Source organism: Oncorhynchus tshawytscha, linkage group LG11, assembly GCF_018296145.1.
Source record: "Oncorhynchus tshawytscha isolate Ot180627B linkage group LG11, Otsh_v2.0, whole genome shotgun sequence".
Classification (NCBI taxonomy): domain Eukaryota; kingdom Metazoa; phylum Chordata; class Actinopteri; order Salmoniformes; family Salmonidae; genus Oncorhynchus; species Oncorhynchus tshawytscha.
Window position 1 is genome coordinate 42,178,317 of NC_056439.1, and position 17,188 is coordinate 42,195,504.

A 17,188-nucleotide genomic window follows, 5' to 3' on the forward strand; every position below is an offset into this window, starting at 1 on the left:
GACACAGACATGTAGTCCCAGGTGTGTTACCTGCCTATACACACAGACACAGACATGTAGTCCCAGGTGTGTTACCTGCCTATACACACAGACATGTAGTCCCAGGTGTGTTACCTGTCTATACACACAGACATGTAGTCCCAGGTGTGTTACCTGCCTGTACACACAGACATGTAGTCCCAGGTGTGTTACCTGCCTGTACACACAGACATGTAGTCCCAGGTGTGTTACCTGCCTGTACACACAGACATGTAGTCCCAGGTGTGTTACCTGTCTATACACACAGACATGTAGTCCCAGGTGTTTTACCTGCCTGTACACACAGACATGTAGTCCCAGGTGTGTTACCTGCCTATACCCACAGACACAGACATGTAGTCCCAGGTGTGTTACCTGCCTATACACACAGACACAGACATGTAGTCCCAGGTGTGTTACCTGTCTATACACACAGACATGTAGTCCCAGGTGTGTTACCTGTCTATACACACAGACATGTAGTCCCAGGTGTGTTACCTGTCTATACACACAGACATGTAGTCCCAGGTGTGTTACCTGTCTATACACACAGACATGTAGTCCCAGGTGTGTTACCTGTCTATACACACAGACATGTAGTCCCAGGTGTTTTACCTGTCTATACACACAGACATGTAGTCCCAGGTGTTTTACCTGTCTATACACACAGACACAGACATGTAGTCCCAGGTGTGTTACCTGCCTATACACACAGACACAGACATGTAGTCCCAGGTGTGTTACCTGCCTATACACACAGACATGTAGTCCCAGGTGTGTTACCTGCCTGTACACACAGACATGTAGTCCCAGGTGTGTTACCTGCCTGTACACACAGACATGTAGTCCCAGGTGTGTTACCTGCCTGTACACACAGACATGTAGTCCCAGGTGTGTTACCTGCCTGTACACACAGACATGTAGTCCCAGGTGTGTTACCTGCCTATACCCACAGACATGTAGTCCCAGGTGTGTTACCTGCCTATACCCACAGACACAGACATGTAGTCCCAGGTGTGTTACCTGCCTATACACACAGACACAGACATGTAGTCCCAGGTGTGTTACCTGTCTATACACACAGACATGTAGTCCCAGGTGTGTTACATGTAGTCCCAGGTGTGTTACCTGTCTATACACACAGACATGTAGTCCCAGGTGTGTTACCTGTCTATACACACAGACATGTAGTCCCAGGTGTTTTACCTGTCTATACACACAGACATGTAGTCCCAGGTGTTTTACCTGTCTATACACACAGACACAGACATGTAGTCCCAGGTGTGTTACCTGCCTATACACACAGACACAGACATGTAGTCCCAGGTGTGTTACCTGCCTATACACACAGACACAGACATGTAGTCCCAGGTGTGTTACCTGCCTATACACACAGACATGTGTAGTCCCAGGTGTGTTACCTGCCTATACACACAGACATGTAGTCCCAGGTGTGTTACCTGCCTGTACACACAGACATGTAGTCCCAGGTGTGTTACCTGCCTGTACACACAGACATGTAGTCCCAGGTGTGTTACCTGCCTGTACACACAGACATGTAGTCCCAGGTGTGTTACCTGCCTGTACACACAGACATGTAGTCCCAGGTGTGTTACCCGTCTATATCCACAGACATGTAGTCCCAGGTGTGTTACCTGCCTATACCCACAGACACAGACATGTAGTCCCAGGTGTGTTACCTGCCTATACACACAGACACAGACATGTAGTCCCAGGTGTGTTACCTGTCTATACACACAGACATGTAGTCCCAGGTGTGTTACCTGTCTATACACACAGACATATAATAGTCCCAGGTGTTTTACCTGTCTATACACACAGACATGTAGTCCCAGGTGTGTCACCTGTCTATACACACAGACATGTAGTCCCAGGTGTGTCACCTGTCTATACACACAGACATGTAGTCCCAGGTGTGTCACCTGTCTATACACACAGACATGTAGTCCCAGGTGTGTTACCTGTCTATACACACAGACATGTAGTCCCAGGTGTGTTACCTGTCTATACACACAGACATGTAGTCCCAGGTGTGTTACCTGTCTATACACACAGACATGTAGTCCCAGGTGTTTTACCTGTCTATACACACAGACATGTAGTCCCAGGTGTGTTACCTGCCTATACACACAGACACAGACATGTAGTCCCAGGTGTGTTACCTGCCTATACACACAGACACAGACATGTAGTCCCAGGTGTGTTACCTGCCTGTACACACAGACACAGACATGTAGTCCCAGGTGTGTTACCTGTCTATACACACAGACATGTAGTCCCAGGTGTGTTACCTGTCTATACACACAGACATGTAGTCCCAGGTGTGTTACCTGCCTATACACACAGACACAGACATGTAGTCCCAGGTGTGTTACCTGCCTATACACACAGACACAGACATGTAGTCCCAGGTGTGTTACCTGCCTGTACACACAGACACAGACATGTAGTCCCAGGTGTGTTACCTGTCTATACACACAGACATGTAGTCCCAGGTGTGTTACCTGTCTATACACACAGACATGTAGTCCCAGGTGTGTTACCTGTCTATACACACAGACATGTAGTCCCAGGTGTGTTACCTGTCTATACACACAGACATGTAGTCCCAGGTGTGTTACCTGCCTATACACACAGACACAGACATGTAGTCCCAGGTGTGTTACCTGCCTGTACACACAGACACAGACATGTAGTCCCAGGTGTGTTACCTGCCTATACACACAGACACAGACATGTAGTCCCAGGTGTGTTACCTGCCTGTACACACAGACACAGACATGTAGTCCCAGGTGTGTTACCTGCCTATACACACAGACATGTAGTCCCAGGTGTGTTACCTGTCTATACACACAGACATGTAGTCCCAGGTGTGTTACCTGTCTATACACACAGACATGTAGTCCCAGGTGTGTTACCTGTCTATACACACAGACATGTAGTCCCAGGTGTGTTACCTGTCTATACACACAGACATGTAGTCCCAGGTGTGTTACCTGCCTATACACACAGACACAGACATGTAGTCCCAGGTGTGTTACCTGCCTGTACACACAGACACAGACATGTAGTCCCAGGTGTGTTACCTGTCTATACACACAGACATGTAGTCCCAGGTGTGTTACCTGTCTATACACACATACATGTAGTCCCAGGTGTGTTACCTGTCTATACACACAGACATATAGTCCCAGGTGTGTCACCTGTCTATACACACAGACATGTAGTCCCAGGTGTGTCACCTGTCTATACACACAGACATGTAGTCCCAGGTGTGTCACCTGTCTATACACACAGACATGTAGTCCCAGGTGTGTTACCTGTCTATACACACAGACATGTAGTCCCAGGTGTGTTACCTGCCTATACACACAGACACAGACATGTAGTCCCAGGTGTGTTACCTGCCTATACACACACACATGTAGTCCCAGGTGTGTTACCTGTCTATACACACAGACATGTAGTCCCAGGTGTGTTACCTGTCTATACACACAGACATGTAGTCCCAGGTGTGTTACCTGCCTGTACACACAGACATGTAGTCCCAGTTGTGTTACCTGCCTGTTCTATCATGGCCTGGTTTCACTTCCACAACCCAGGCGTGACTACAAGTTAGAACGCTCAACGTCAGTGTTCCGGAGGCTGGATTAGTGAGGAGAGTATATCTCTGGCTCCCTCTTTTTTTACAGATCTGATAAAGATTTTCACATTGAATAAATATCTGCTCTGTTTCCATTTGAGTGAAGTGGACGAGGAAGTGTGTCTCTGTATGTGTGTGTCTCTATAGTGGACATGAGATCGAGGGAATAGACAGGACATGAGATGTGTTCCGATGACATCAAGTACCCTATAAAACAGCAGCTAAAAGAGGAAGGGGTTGTGAAGAAGATGTTTAGGAGGTGTATTGATGCTGAGCACCAGTGATTCCCTCTCAGTTACTGATATAGGTTACACAGTGGCCCTTCTGGAGACTAAAAAAATCTCACTGATCATCCCTAAAGCCAACACCTCATTTGGCCGCCTTTCGTTCCAGTACTCTGCTGCCTGTGACTGGAACGAATTGCAAAAATCGCTGAAGTTGGAGACTTTTATCTCCCTCACCAACTTCAAACATCAGCTATCTGAGCAGCTAACCGATCGCTGCAGCTGTACATAGTCTATTGGTAAATAACCCACCCATTTTCACCTACCTCATCCCCATACTGTTTTTATTTACTTTTCTGCTCTTTTGCACACCAATATCTCTACCTGTACATGACCATCTGATCATTTATCACTCTGGTGTTAATCTGCAAAATTGTAACTATTCGTCTACCTCCTCATGCCTTTTGCACACATTGTATATAGACTCCCCCTTTGTTTTCTACTGTGTTATTGACTTGTTAATTTGTTTATTCCATGTGTAACTCTGTGTTGTCTGCTCACACTGCTATGCTTTATCTTGGCCAGGTCGCAGTTGTAAATGAGAACTTGTTCTCAACTAGCCTACCTGGTTAAATAAAGGCGAAATAAAAAATAGATGAATCTGCAGAGGGTGTGGAGGTTTAGGGGACTGTAAAGGGAGAGGTTGGGGTGGGGAGGCTTGTAACACTTTTCCCATGTTGCTCTCTATCATTGGTCGGTTAGTTGGGTGTGCATCAGTGATGGAGGAGGACCATAGAGTAACAGACTCCACCCTCTCCCAGAGCATCTACCCAATCAAACCAGCTGTTGCCCTGATGAACAGCCTTTGCTTTAATGACTTTGCAGCTCTGGACGTGGCACAGAACAGCAGAGACTCTGAGAGAATTGAGGGTTTCCATAGAGACCGTCTTATTGACAGCTCCCTCGCCAAAGGGGAGGAGAGGGAGGGCAGGGCTGAGTTCACAGACTCTCGGAGCGAAGGAGCAGGACAGCAGACGGAGAGAAAGATGGAACACACCACTCAGGAGGGATACGCGGGGCCTGACCCTCCTACAGATGGGGAAATGAGCCGATCCAAGCCTGAGGAGCGGCTGAGAGGAGAGGAAGAACAGGAGGAGGTGGCAGAGGAGGAGAAGGATAGTGACGTGTGTTTTAAAGCTCTAGAGGAGATCTCAGTCTTGGCAGTGAAGGAGCAGCTCACACTGGAGGAGGTGCAGCAGGAGGAGGACCAGATTGAGGAGCTGTGCGAGGAGTATGTTCAGGAAGAAGACATGTTTGTTGTGGAGATTATCAGAGATGGAGCTGCGTCTCTCGATGGCCTGGCCAAACTCATCACAGTGGAGGTGAGTGGGAGAGAAACTGTCTGGGTAACCCTCCCTGGGACTGTTGTCCAGTGACACACACTGTTGCTGATTATCTGAACAAAGGGATTTTATTGTTCTGTGCATGATTGTGTGTTTGAGAAGTCTGACAACCTGTCTTAATGCCAACTCATCACTTTTCTACGCAGCTAGAGCCTAATGGCCATTTTGTTGTAAATTAGTGTTTCCCTAGGCAGTGTGTTGGAGTGAAATATGGCTACTCAGAGGAGTGGTCCATAAACCAGGTCTGGCTGTTACACTAAGAGAAACTTTTACACACAGATGTGAGTTTTCTGACCATCTGGCTACCCAACCCCCCCCTCTCTCTCCCATCCTGTTGTGAGGTAGTATATCAGAGTGAAGAGTGTTATGGATGAGGTGTCTTCCTGTGTGAGGAGACAGAGGGTAAGAGTCAGTAATTAGCACGCAGGCAGTTTTAGGTTCTCCGAGTGGGGGTTGATGCTCATTTACTGCCTTTCTATACAATTAAAAACCGTTTTGGAGAACAATAAAAATGACCCCAGCCATTATCACCTTGGCTGCTGTAGGTTCATTCAAACATCCTATTAGCTATACCATTTTATTTGTATCTTTATTTAACTAGGTAAGTCAGTTAAAAACAAATTCTTATTTATAATGACGGCCTAGGAACAGTGGGTTAACTTCCTTGTTCAGGGGCAGAACGTCAGATTTGTACCTTGTCAGCTGGGGGATTCGATCTTGCAAACTTCCGGCTACTAGTCCAATGCTCTAACCACTAGGATACCTGCCACCCTATTGTAATGTTGTACCCCTGCAATGGGGGGGGAAATATGATCAGTTATTCACACTGACACGTAGCATTGATGAAAACGTATGACATTTTAATGTAGGCGTACAGGGAAGATGATCATATTGAAACCGTTCCTAACTTGTTTGATAAGATTAGTACGGATTTTGTCATGGAACCACTTAACTTCTCTCTGCTTGCTTCCTCCCTCTGGTTTTCCCCTGCCTCACCAATGTCACCAATGTCTAGACACAGCGGGAGTCGCAGGACTGTGTCGCCACCAGCCTGTGTTGCGAGAGTGAACCGTTTGAATGTGCTGCTCAGAAGGAAAATCCAGGAGACGCAGGCAAACATAACGAACAATCCATCGTTCATGATTCCACTTGTTTGTAAAAAGAGTAAAGTTGCCCAACAAAAAAACAAGTAATGTTGCTTAAACAGAAGGAGAACTAACAGTCACTGACAACCAAAACCAGTGTGGTTTTAGGAGGGGTTCTGAAAGACACTCATGTCCCCAGAAAGTTGACTAGCAACAACAACTGGAACGTAACGCACCAACTACATTTGCCCAAGATTTAAAAAAAATAGAAACTTAATGACAGGAAACTAAAAAAAATGTTGCTAAGTGAAATCAGGAAAATCAGATAAAGGATTGTTGGTCTAAAACTCAAACTAAGGCGCCAACTAAAGGTGTTAACCCTCCGCATCTATCAAGACAACTGGAGCACTGGGCCAGCACAGGTGTAACACATACTGACTAACGAGACGGCAACCAGCACAGGTGTAACACATACTGACTAACGAGATGGCAACCAGCACAGGTGTAACACATACTGACTAACGAGACGGCAACCAGCACAGGTGTAACACATACTGACTAACGAGACGGCAACCAGCACAGGTGTAACACATACTGACTAACGAGGTGACACCACTTGGTGTGTCTATGTGCTAACGAGCTATATGTCCAACCTCAAAAAACATACATGGAAAAACCAAAGCCTGTAACATGGAGGTAGGTGCGATTAGGTCAATAATATAGGCGTTCTGAGCTTTAATCAACGCTGTGAGTAATATTTCGATGTTGACCAGTAATAGATTTTCTTTGTGTACAAAATATACACTGTGTAGAAAACATTAGGAACAGCTGCTCTTTCCATGACATAGACTGACCAGGTGAATCCAGATGAAAGCTATGATCCCTTACTGATGTCACTTGTTAAATCCACTTCAATCAGTGTAGATGAAGGGGAGGAAACAGGTTAAAGAAAGATGTTTAAGCCTTGAGACAGGTATTGTGTGTGTGTGCCATTCAGAGGGTGAATCAGCAGGACAAAATATTTACGTGTCTTTGAATGGGGTGTGTTTGAGTGTGTCAAGAACTACAACGCTGCTGGATTTTTCACACCTGTGTGTTTCAAGAATGGTCTACCACCCAAAGGACATCCAGCCAACTTAAGTCAACATGGGCCAGCATCCCTGTGGAACGCTTTGGACAGGTTCACTATTTATATCAACCCCCAGCAAGCACAAGGTGCACCTGTGTAATGACCATGCAATTCATTCAGCTTCTTGATATGCCACACCTGTCAGCTGGATGGATTATCTTGGCAAAGGAGTAACACAACGAATTGAGGCTGTTCTGAGGGCAAAAGAGGGTGCAACTCAATATTAGGAAGGTGTTCCTAATGTTTTGTTTTTTGAATTTGACCACCTTTTCTCCCCAATTTCGTAGTATCCAATTGTTACTATCTTGTCTTATCGCTACAACTCCCATACGGGCTCAGGAGAGACGAAGGTCGAAAGCCATGTGTCCTCCGAAACACAACCCAACCTTCTTAACACAGCGCGCATCCAACCCGGAAGCCAGCCGCACCAATGTGTCGGAAGAAACACCTAAAGACCTGGTTAGTGCGCACTGCGCCCGGCCCGCCACAGGAGTTGCTAGTGTGCGATGAGACAAGGATATCCCTACCGGCCAAACCCTCCCTAACCCGGACGACGCTAGGCCAATTGTGCGTCGCCCCACGCACAACTGGGTTCGCGACAGAGCCTGGACGCGAACCCAGGGTCTCTGGTGGCACAGCTAGCACTGTGATGCAGTGCTTTAGGCCACTGCGCCACCCGGGAGGCCCTGTTCCTAATGTTTTGTACACTCAGTACAATATCGGCCACGTGCACTCAAATGTGGTCAGGACACGCAGGTTAAAATATCAAAAGCAACTGTGAACCAACTATATTAATTTGGGGGCATGTCGGAACACATATGGATATTGAGCGAGCTTGCTAGATAATTTGTCCTGGGAAATGAACAGTGGTTTGTTAAGTCAGAATTTCTTGAAGTTCATGAAGGTGTTCCACTGGGGTTGAGGGGGGGGGACCTGTTCTCTTCACTATTTATATCAACCCCCAGCAAGCACAAGGTGCACCTGTGTAATGACCATGCAATTCATTCAGCTTCTTGATATGCCACACCTGTCAGCTGGATGGATTATCTTGGCAAAGGAGTAATGTTAACTAACAGGGATGTAAACAAATTTGTGCACAGAATCTGAGAGAAATTAGCTTGTTTGGAGAACTTCTGGGATATTTTATCATGGGGTCAACACTTTACATGTTGCGTTTATATTTTTGTTCAGTGTGGATGATAGTATTATGTGTGCTATTGCCCTGACTGTTGATCTGGCAGTGTCAAAACTACAGCCAGATTTTAGGGCTATGCAGGAATCCCAGGCAGCATAAGAATGTTTCAGATGAACTACATGGTTTATCTTATCCGAGGGGGGAATGAGATCAACTGCATGTTGCGACCCTGTAGGTGATCAGCGGTCGTTCATGTCACAAGGTGATGTCACTTCATAAGGTGAAACCAGCGGTCACCAGTGCCTGACTCTGAGTATCCGAGTCAAAATTAAGAGGTTGACATAGGAGCAGTGTACGCTGACACCTAGTGGGGATACCTTGTCTGCTCTTTGTCGTACGCATACACAACACTGCCCCCTTGTGTGTGTACTGTATGTATTTATTATGGATCCCCATTACTCTTCCTGGCGTCCAGCAAAATTAAGGCAGTTTATACCATTTTAAAACATTACAATACATTCACAGATTTCACAACACACTGTGTGCCCTCAGGCCCCTACTCCACCACTACCACATATCTACAGTACTAAATCCATGTGTATGTATAGTGCATATGTTATCGTGTGTGTGTCGGTGTGTATGCATGTGTCTGTGCCAGTGTTTGTGTTGCTTCACAGTCCCCGCTGTTCCATAAGGTGTATTTGATGTTATTTTAAATTTTATTTTACTGCTTGAGTCAGTTACTTGATGTTGAATAGAGTTCCATGTAGTCATGGCTCTATGTAGTTCTGAGCGCCTCCCATAGTCTGTTCTGGACTTGGGGACTGTGAAGAGACCTCTTGTGGCATGTCTTGTGGGGTATGCATGGGTGTCCGAGCTGTGTGCCAGTAGTTTAGACAAACCGCTCGGTGCAGTCGAATCAAATTTTAAATCAAATTTATTTATATAGCCCTTCTTACATCAACTGATATCTCAAAGTGCTGTACAGAAACTCAGCCTAAAACCACAAACAGCAAGCAATGCAGGTGTAGAAGCACGGTGGCTAGGAAAAACTCCCTAGAAAGGCCAAAACCTAGGAAGAAACCTAGAGAGGAACCAGGCTATGAAGGGTGGCCAGTCCTCTTCTGGCTGTGCCGGGTGGAGATTATAACAGAACATGGCCAAGATGTTCAAATGTTCATAAATGACCAGCATGGTCGAATAATAATAATCACAGTAGTTGTCGAGGGTGCAGCAAGTCAGCACCTCAGGAGTAAATGTAAGTTGGCTTTTCATAGCCGATCATTAGGAGTATCTCTACTAGAGGTCGACCGATTATGATTTTTCAACACGATACCGATTATTGGAGGGCCAAAAAAGCCGATACCGATTAATCGACCGATTTAATTTAAAGAAAAATAATAATAAAAATAAAAATATTTGTAATAATGACAATTACAACAATACTGAATGAACACTTATTTTAACTTAATATAATACATCAATAAAATCAATGTAGCCTCAAGTAAATAATGAAACATGTTCAATTTGGTTTAAATAATGCAAAAACAAAGTGAGTGTTGGAGAAGAAAGTAAAAGTGCAATATGTGCTATGTAAGAAAGCTAACGTTTCAGTTCCTTGCTCAGAACATGAGAACATATGAAAGCTGGTGGTTCCTTTTAACATGAGTCTTCAATATTCCCAGGTAAGATGTTTTAGGTTGTAGTTATTATAGGAATTATAGGACTATTTCCCTCTATACCATTTGTATTTCATTAACCTTTGACTATTGGATGTTCTTATAGGCAATTTAGTATTGCCAGTGAAACAGTATAGCTTCCGTCCCTCTAGTTAGTGCGCTAACTAGCTAGCCATTTCACTTCGGTTACACCAGCCTCATCTCGGGAGTTGATAGGTTTGAAGTCATAAACAGCGTAATGCTTGACGCACAACGAAGAGCTGCAGGCAAAACGCACGAAAGTGCTGTTTGAATGAATGTTTACGCGCCTGCTTCTGCCTACCACCGCTCAGTCAGATACTTGTATGCTCAGTCAGATTATATGCAACGCAGGACACGCTAGATAATATCTAGTAATATCATCAACCATGTGTAGTTAACTAGTGATTATGATTGATTGTTTTTTATAAGATAAGTTTAATGCTAGCTAGCAACTTACCTTGGCTTACTGCATTCGCGTAACAGGCAGACTCCTTGTGGAGTGCAACGAGAGAGGCAGGTCGTTATTGCGTTGGACGAGTTAACTGTAAGGTTGCAAGATTGGATCCCCCGAGCTGACAAGGTGAAAATCTGTCGTTCTGCCTGAACAAGGCAGTTAACCCACCGTTCCTAGGCCGTCATTGAAAATAAGAATGTGTTCTTAACTGACTTGCCTAGTTAAATAAAGGTATACATTTCTTTTTTGAAATGTAAAAAAAAATTAAAATATTGGCGTCCCAAATTACTAATAAATAATTGGCCATTCCGATTAACCGGTCGACCTCTAATCTCTACCGCTCCTGCTGTCTCTAGAGAGTTGAAAACAGCAGGTCTGGGACAGGTAGCACGTCCGGTGAACAGGTCAGGGTTCCATAGCCGCAGGCAGAACAGTTGAAACTGGAGCAGCAGCATGGCCAGGTACATTGGGGAGAGCAAGGAGTCATCATGCCAGGTAGTCCTGAGGCATGGTCCTAGGGCTCAGGTCCTCTTAGAGAGAGAAAGAAAGAGAGCATCAGAGAGAGCATACTTAAATTCACACAGGACACCGGATAAGACAGGAGAAGTACTCCAGTACACCAACATGTCAATACCTCTCACAAACACAAGTAGTGATGAAGTCAATCTCTCCTCCACTTTCAGCCAGGAGAGATTGACATTCATATTATTAATATTAGCTCTCTGTGTATATCCAAGGGCCAGCCATGCTGCCCTGTACTGAGCCAATTACAATTTTCCTAAGCCTTTTTTTTTGTGGCACCTGACCACACGACTGAACAGTAGTCCAGGTGCAACAAAACTAGGGCCTGTAGGACCTGCCATGTTGACAGTGCTGTCAAGAAGGTAGAAACTAGGGCCTGTAGGACCTGCCATGTTGACAGTGCTGTCAAGAAGGTAGAAACTAGGGCCTGTAGGACCTGCCTTGTTGACAGTGCTGTCAAGAAGGTAGAAACTAGGGCCTGTAGGACCTGCCTTGTTGATAGTGCTGTCAACAAGGTAGAGCAGCGCCTTATCATGGACAGACTTCTCCCCATCTTAGCTACTGTTGTATCAATATGTTTTGACCATGACAGTTTACAATCCAGGGTTACTCCAAGCAGTTTAGTCACCTCAACTTGCTCAACTTCCACATGATTTATTACAAGATTTAGTTGAGGGTTAAGGTTTAGTGAGTGTTTTAGTTTTAGAAATAATTAGGGCTAACTTATTCCTTGCCGCCCACTCTGAAACTAACTGCAGCTCTTTAAGGGTTGCAGTCATTTCAGTCGCTGTAGTAGCTGACGTGTATAGTGTTGAGTCATCCGCATATATAGAAACTCTGGCTTTACTCAGTCAGTGGCATGTCGTTAGTAAAAACAGCCCCCACAATCATTTTATCATTTTCTCTCAGCCAATCATCAATCATTTGTGTAAGTGCTGTGCTTGTTGGGTGTCCTTCCCTATAAGCATGCTGAAAGTTTGTTTACTGTAAAATAGCATTGTATCTTGTCAAACACAATTTTCCCCAGAAGTTTACTCAGGGTTGGTAACAGTCTGATTGGTCGGTTATTTGAGCCAGTAAAGCGGGCTTTCGGTAGTGGAATGACTTTTAGGCTTAAATTGAAGATGTGGCAAATAGGAGTGGCAATATCATCTGCTATTATCCTCAGTCATTTTCCATCCAGATTGTCAGACCCCGGTGGCTTGTGACTGTTGATAGACAACAATCATTTTTTCACTTCTTTCACACGGACTTTACCGAATTAAAAAGTACAATTCTTGTATTTCATAATTTGGTCTGATATACTTGGATGTGTAGCGTCAGCATTTGTTGCTGGCATGTCATCCCTAAGTGTTCTTATCTTGCCAATGAAAAAGTAATTAAAGTAGTTTGCAATATCAGTGGGCTATGTGGTGAATGAGCCATCTGATTCAATGAATGAAGTAGCCGAGTTGGCTTTTTTCCCAAAAATTTAATTTAAGGTGCCCCAATGCATTTTACTATCATTCTTTATATAATTTATCTTTGTTTCATAGTGTAGTTTATTTTTATGTAGTTTAGTCACATGATTTCTTAATTTGCAGTACGTTTGCCAATCAGTTGGGCTGCCAGACTTAGAATTGCCACCTTTTGTCTCATCCCTCTCAACTGTACAATTTTTCAATTCCTCATCAATCCAAGGGGATTTACAGTAATTGTATTAATGAATGCGTGCTTATTAGTAACTGGAAAAAGTAGTTTCATAAATGCTTCAAGTGCAGCGTCTGTTTGCTCCTCATTACACACCACTCCTCATTACAGACAGATATTCTTTACATCATCAACATATGAATCACTTCAAAACTTATTGTGTTTTATGTGTGTATCCATATATGTCAGCTGTATGTGTCTATTGTGTACAGAATATTTATGGCGTGTGTGTATGATGTGTATGCTAACCAGTTGACCTAGCACTGACCCTCTGACCTCCAGATGACCCCTGCCCCTAGCCTGGTGTCCATCCTGAAGAGGAGGAGGAGTGTGTGTGTGGAGAATGTGTGTGTTGCTCCCTCCTCGGTCCCGCACAAACATCCTGCTAAGCGCAGGGTCCGCTTCAAAGTACCTGATGACGGCTTTGACCAGGGTGAGGGTGTGTTTGAGTCAGTGTACATATGCCCAACAATGGCTATAATCAAGTGTATGTGTGTCTGCATTCTTACTATGTCACCCTCTCCCCGTCTTCTCTCTTCTCCAGACAAGAAACGGTTCAATAAAGCTCAGTTAATAGACATCTAAACGTGTTGCTCTTCCCTCCTCCAGACCAGGTGGGCGGAGACTCGTGCCTGCTCCTCTTCCTGCTCTGCCTGGTCACCGTGGTGATCAGCCTGGGAGGCACTGCCCTCTACTGTGCTCTGGGCAACACCCACTCCACCGTCTGCACCGACTTTTCTCGGAACGCGGACTTCTACCTCGCACAGCTGCATCGTGGAATGGATCAGCTCCGACACTGGCTGACCCCTGGGTTTTAGCTGACCCCCAAGGAGGAGAGAAGTTAGGAGATGAAGGAGAATCCCTTGTTTTGCAAGGTGGATATTCTCCTTTCTCCAACTTGGACAGGATTTCTCTCCATGTCCTCCCGTTTTCCTCTCTCTCTGTCTTCACTGGCTGGCCAGTTAATGTGTGTGATGGGAGAGCGAGTGATGGAAGGTGTATGTGATACTAGTAGCCTGCAACCACACTAACAGCAGCCTAAGACATCTGCAGCGCTGCCTAGTAGGACTGACATAGGACCTGTAATATACTGGACTACCTATAGATTTTAACTATACACTACTGGACATAGAGCGACTCTGTGTCAGCCCAGAGGAAAGGATAGACTGGGCTAGACTCATTACCACTTAGCTCGGATCCGCTCACTACCATATGGAGACGTCTGGATCCTTGAGGCATGGACAACACCGCTCACATGTGGAAACAAGAAGCGGCCGGTCAGCCTTTTTAAGAAACCACCTCGGCTCTTTGTTTATGGACTCCATTTTGTATCTCAACTTCACTTTGAATGTGAACAATTGTGCTCTGGTCAGAAACATGAAATAATGTCTTAAAAAATATTATATTAATGAACGTTTTGTTTTAATGAAACAGATTAGACTTTTCTTTATGTTCCTCACTGTTGAAGATTCTTACGGAGTGTGTCAGGGTGTTTCTTTGGGCTGAAGTTAGAAGTTGCTCCTAACCACAGATCTGAGATCAAATCTTAACCTTATCCTCAACCAGAAGGGGGAGGAAATGTCTGACTCTGTATCAGTAGTAAGGGCCAACTTCTACAACTTCTGTTTCAGGGTGTCTGGGATTATTGGGTTGTTTTTGGGGTACAGATTGTGGCGTTGGCCCTTGATGGCCCTCAATGACCATATATGCAACGTGGACAAGAAAGCAATACGTCTGTAATCGTGTTCAAGAATGTTTAGCGCCCTAAGGGTCAGGTCGGTACTAGAAGAGGAATATCTGTTTAGCTGAGAATCGTCTTTGCTCAGGCATGTGTATATTTATCTTTATTGTGAAATAATTATGGGCATGATCAGTATTACACTGAGTGCATTACCTCCTGCGATCAATGGACTTTAGATTTGGATCAATGGATTTGGATCCAATGGATCAATGGATTTTTACTTATTATAATTTTTGTGCTCGTTGTTATTTCTTTTATTTCAGGCTTTTTATTAGTCTAATTAATCTGTTTTACTGTTTGTCAGTCGGCGGTATGTTTTAGTTTCGTCTGGCGTTCAGTAGATGTGTCACAGTGGCTCCTATGATAATGTAATGATGATGTAGTCGGCTGGGCAGTGACTCTTAGGCTGCATCCCAACAGTCTAAAGTGTTTTCCTTTTCTTGTCTCCTCTCTTTCATCTCCTCTTATCTGAAAACACAAGACAGGTGAAACAAACTGCAAATATTCAGAACTGTATTCAAATGGACAATATAGATATGCAATTTGCTTTCGTCTTTCAAGGTTCTTTCAGAGGGGGGAAGATGAAGGAGAAGAGACGAGGGGAGGATGCCACAGTAGAGTATTGAGATGCAGCCTTGGTTTTAAAATGATTTGCACGTGTCTGGCTGGTCCAGATGACTCTGTCTTACTGTTTGGATCTGAAGTATTTATATCATATCTGCACGTGGGGAGAGAAAAAAACAACCTTCTGTTGTTTTTCTCGTTTTGGCTTGATGTGGTTATCGTTGGTTGTTATTTTCCCTTGTTTTGTTCTTGAAGACTATGTTTTGAAAAAGAGGAGTCTCTTTCCAAGGCTCACCAGTTAAAGAATGCCAGTTGGAAAAGTCAGAACAAAAGCGGGACAGTCTCCATTTTCAACTTTTCATCTCTGTGGATGATGACATGTGAAGACGATTAGCTAATGTGTGTCATTGTGTCCAATGCTGCGTTCAGAACCAAGTGGGAAGGTGGAAATTACCAATTTGTAATTGTGAGTTTGATGCATTCACTTGCTTTGGACTTGTTGAGAAACGCTGATTGGCTTAAGGCAAACAAGCTGGGTCAAACAAACTAAAAGTATAGCTATCATGCTTGTAAACAAATTATAGTTCAAAAATCATATTAATAGATTGCTTTTTAGAAATAATGTTTTGTTGCATTTAACTACAGAAAATGCTGTTATCAAGATGATAATTTCCTTAGTAGGTGACGTCGGAGTTCAGCATGTGGGAGAAGTCGGCGCTCAGGGATGATAGTTTCTCACTAGTAATTACAAGTTGGAGGGCCCGGTCGTATATGGTAAGCATTTTGCTACACCCGCAATAACATCTGCTAAATATGTGTATGTGACCAATAAAATTGGATTTGATTTGAATACCACCTTCCCACTTAGTTATGAACACAGCATCAAATCTTTCTTTGCAGTCTGTGAAGAAAACAATGGGCAAGTTTGATTTGCATGGCCTGGTACCCCGGATGGGTGGAGTTTGTTCATTTTAACCATTCCATTGGCACTAAGATAAATCTCTACCCACCTGGGGCACCGGGCGAAATGAAACTCATCCATTGGTCAAGTTTGTTTTGCATGGCCTTGTGCCCCGGGTGGGTGGCGTTTTCTAATTTTAAACCATTCCATTGGTCCTTAAGTGAAATCTCTACCTACCCAGTGCACCGGGCTTTGCAAAACAAATCACCATTGAGAGGGATGACTGTGGTGAGTACCTTTTAAACACCTGTTTCTCTCTGTTGATTGGTTAATAAACCTCACTGTGGGGACTGATCTGACACAATTGTACTCTGTTATTCCAGCTATTAAGTTTGTAAATTTTTAGATAGTTGTTCATCGCAATAGTCTGATAAAGACTGTTACCAAATACAAAGAGAAACTCTTTAAAGAAACGCTTCTGAATGATACCTTTTTAGGTCGCTAGGGGCAGCCTTGAACCACATTGGAGAGCCTCCCTCACACAGTGCCTTCAGAAAGAATTCACACCCCTTAACCTTTTGTTCTTAAATATTCAAGCTCTGTCAAGTTGGTTGTTGATCATTGCTAGACAGCCATTTTCAAGTCTTGCATAGATTAAGTGCATTTAAGACAAAACTGTAACTGGACCACTCAGGAACATGTTCTCTTGGTAAATAACTTCCGTGTAGCCTATATTTGGCCTGATGTTGTAGGTAATTGTCCCTGTGAAAGGTGAATTTGTATCCCAATTTATGTTGGAAAGCAGACAACCTAGTTTTCCTCTAGGGTTTTGCCTGTTTTTTTTATCCTAAAAAAAAAACCATGTGTGTGTGGTGGACTGTCATTACAATTTCTTCAGGGTAACCTGGTAAAATGAAGGTTGTAGTGTACATAGCCACTGGATGTGTCTGAATGCACTG

The 17,188-nt window shown here is 44.2% G+C and overlaps 1 protein-coding gene across 3 annotated transcripts in view; it reads left to right on the top strand.

Moving 5' to 3' along the window:
• The window catches only part of LOC112262012 (consortin), a 56,509-nt gene extending 39,921 nt beyond the window's left edge, over positions 1 to 16,588 (top strand). For 2 of the 3 annotated variants that reach the window (XM_042330145.1, XM_042330147.1), the window contains 3 exons: positions 4,669 to 5,288; positions 13,306 to 13,456; positions 13,633 to 16,588. In XM_042330145.1, the coding sequence (XP_042186079.1) occupies positions 4,669 to 5,288; positions 13,306 to 13,456; positions 13,633 to 13,841 (980 nt within the window). In that variant the 3' untranslated portion in view covers positions 13,842 to 16,588. The remainder of the gene's footprint in view (positions 1 to 4,668; positions 5,289 to 13,305; positions 13,457 to 13,632) is intronic. The other variant, XM_042330146.1, reaches the window with a different exon arrangement.
• Positions 16,589 to 17,188: the final 600 nt, after the last annotated feature.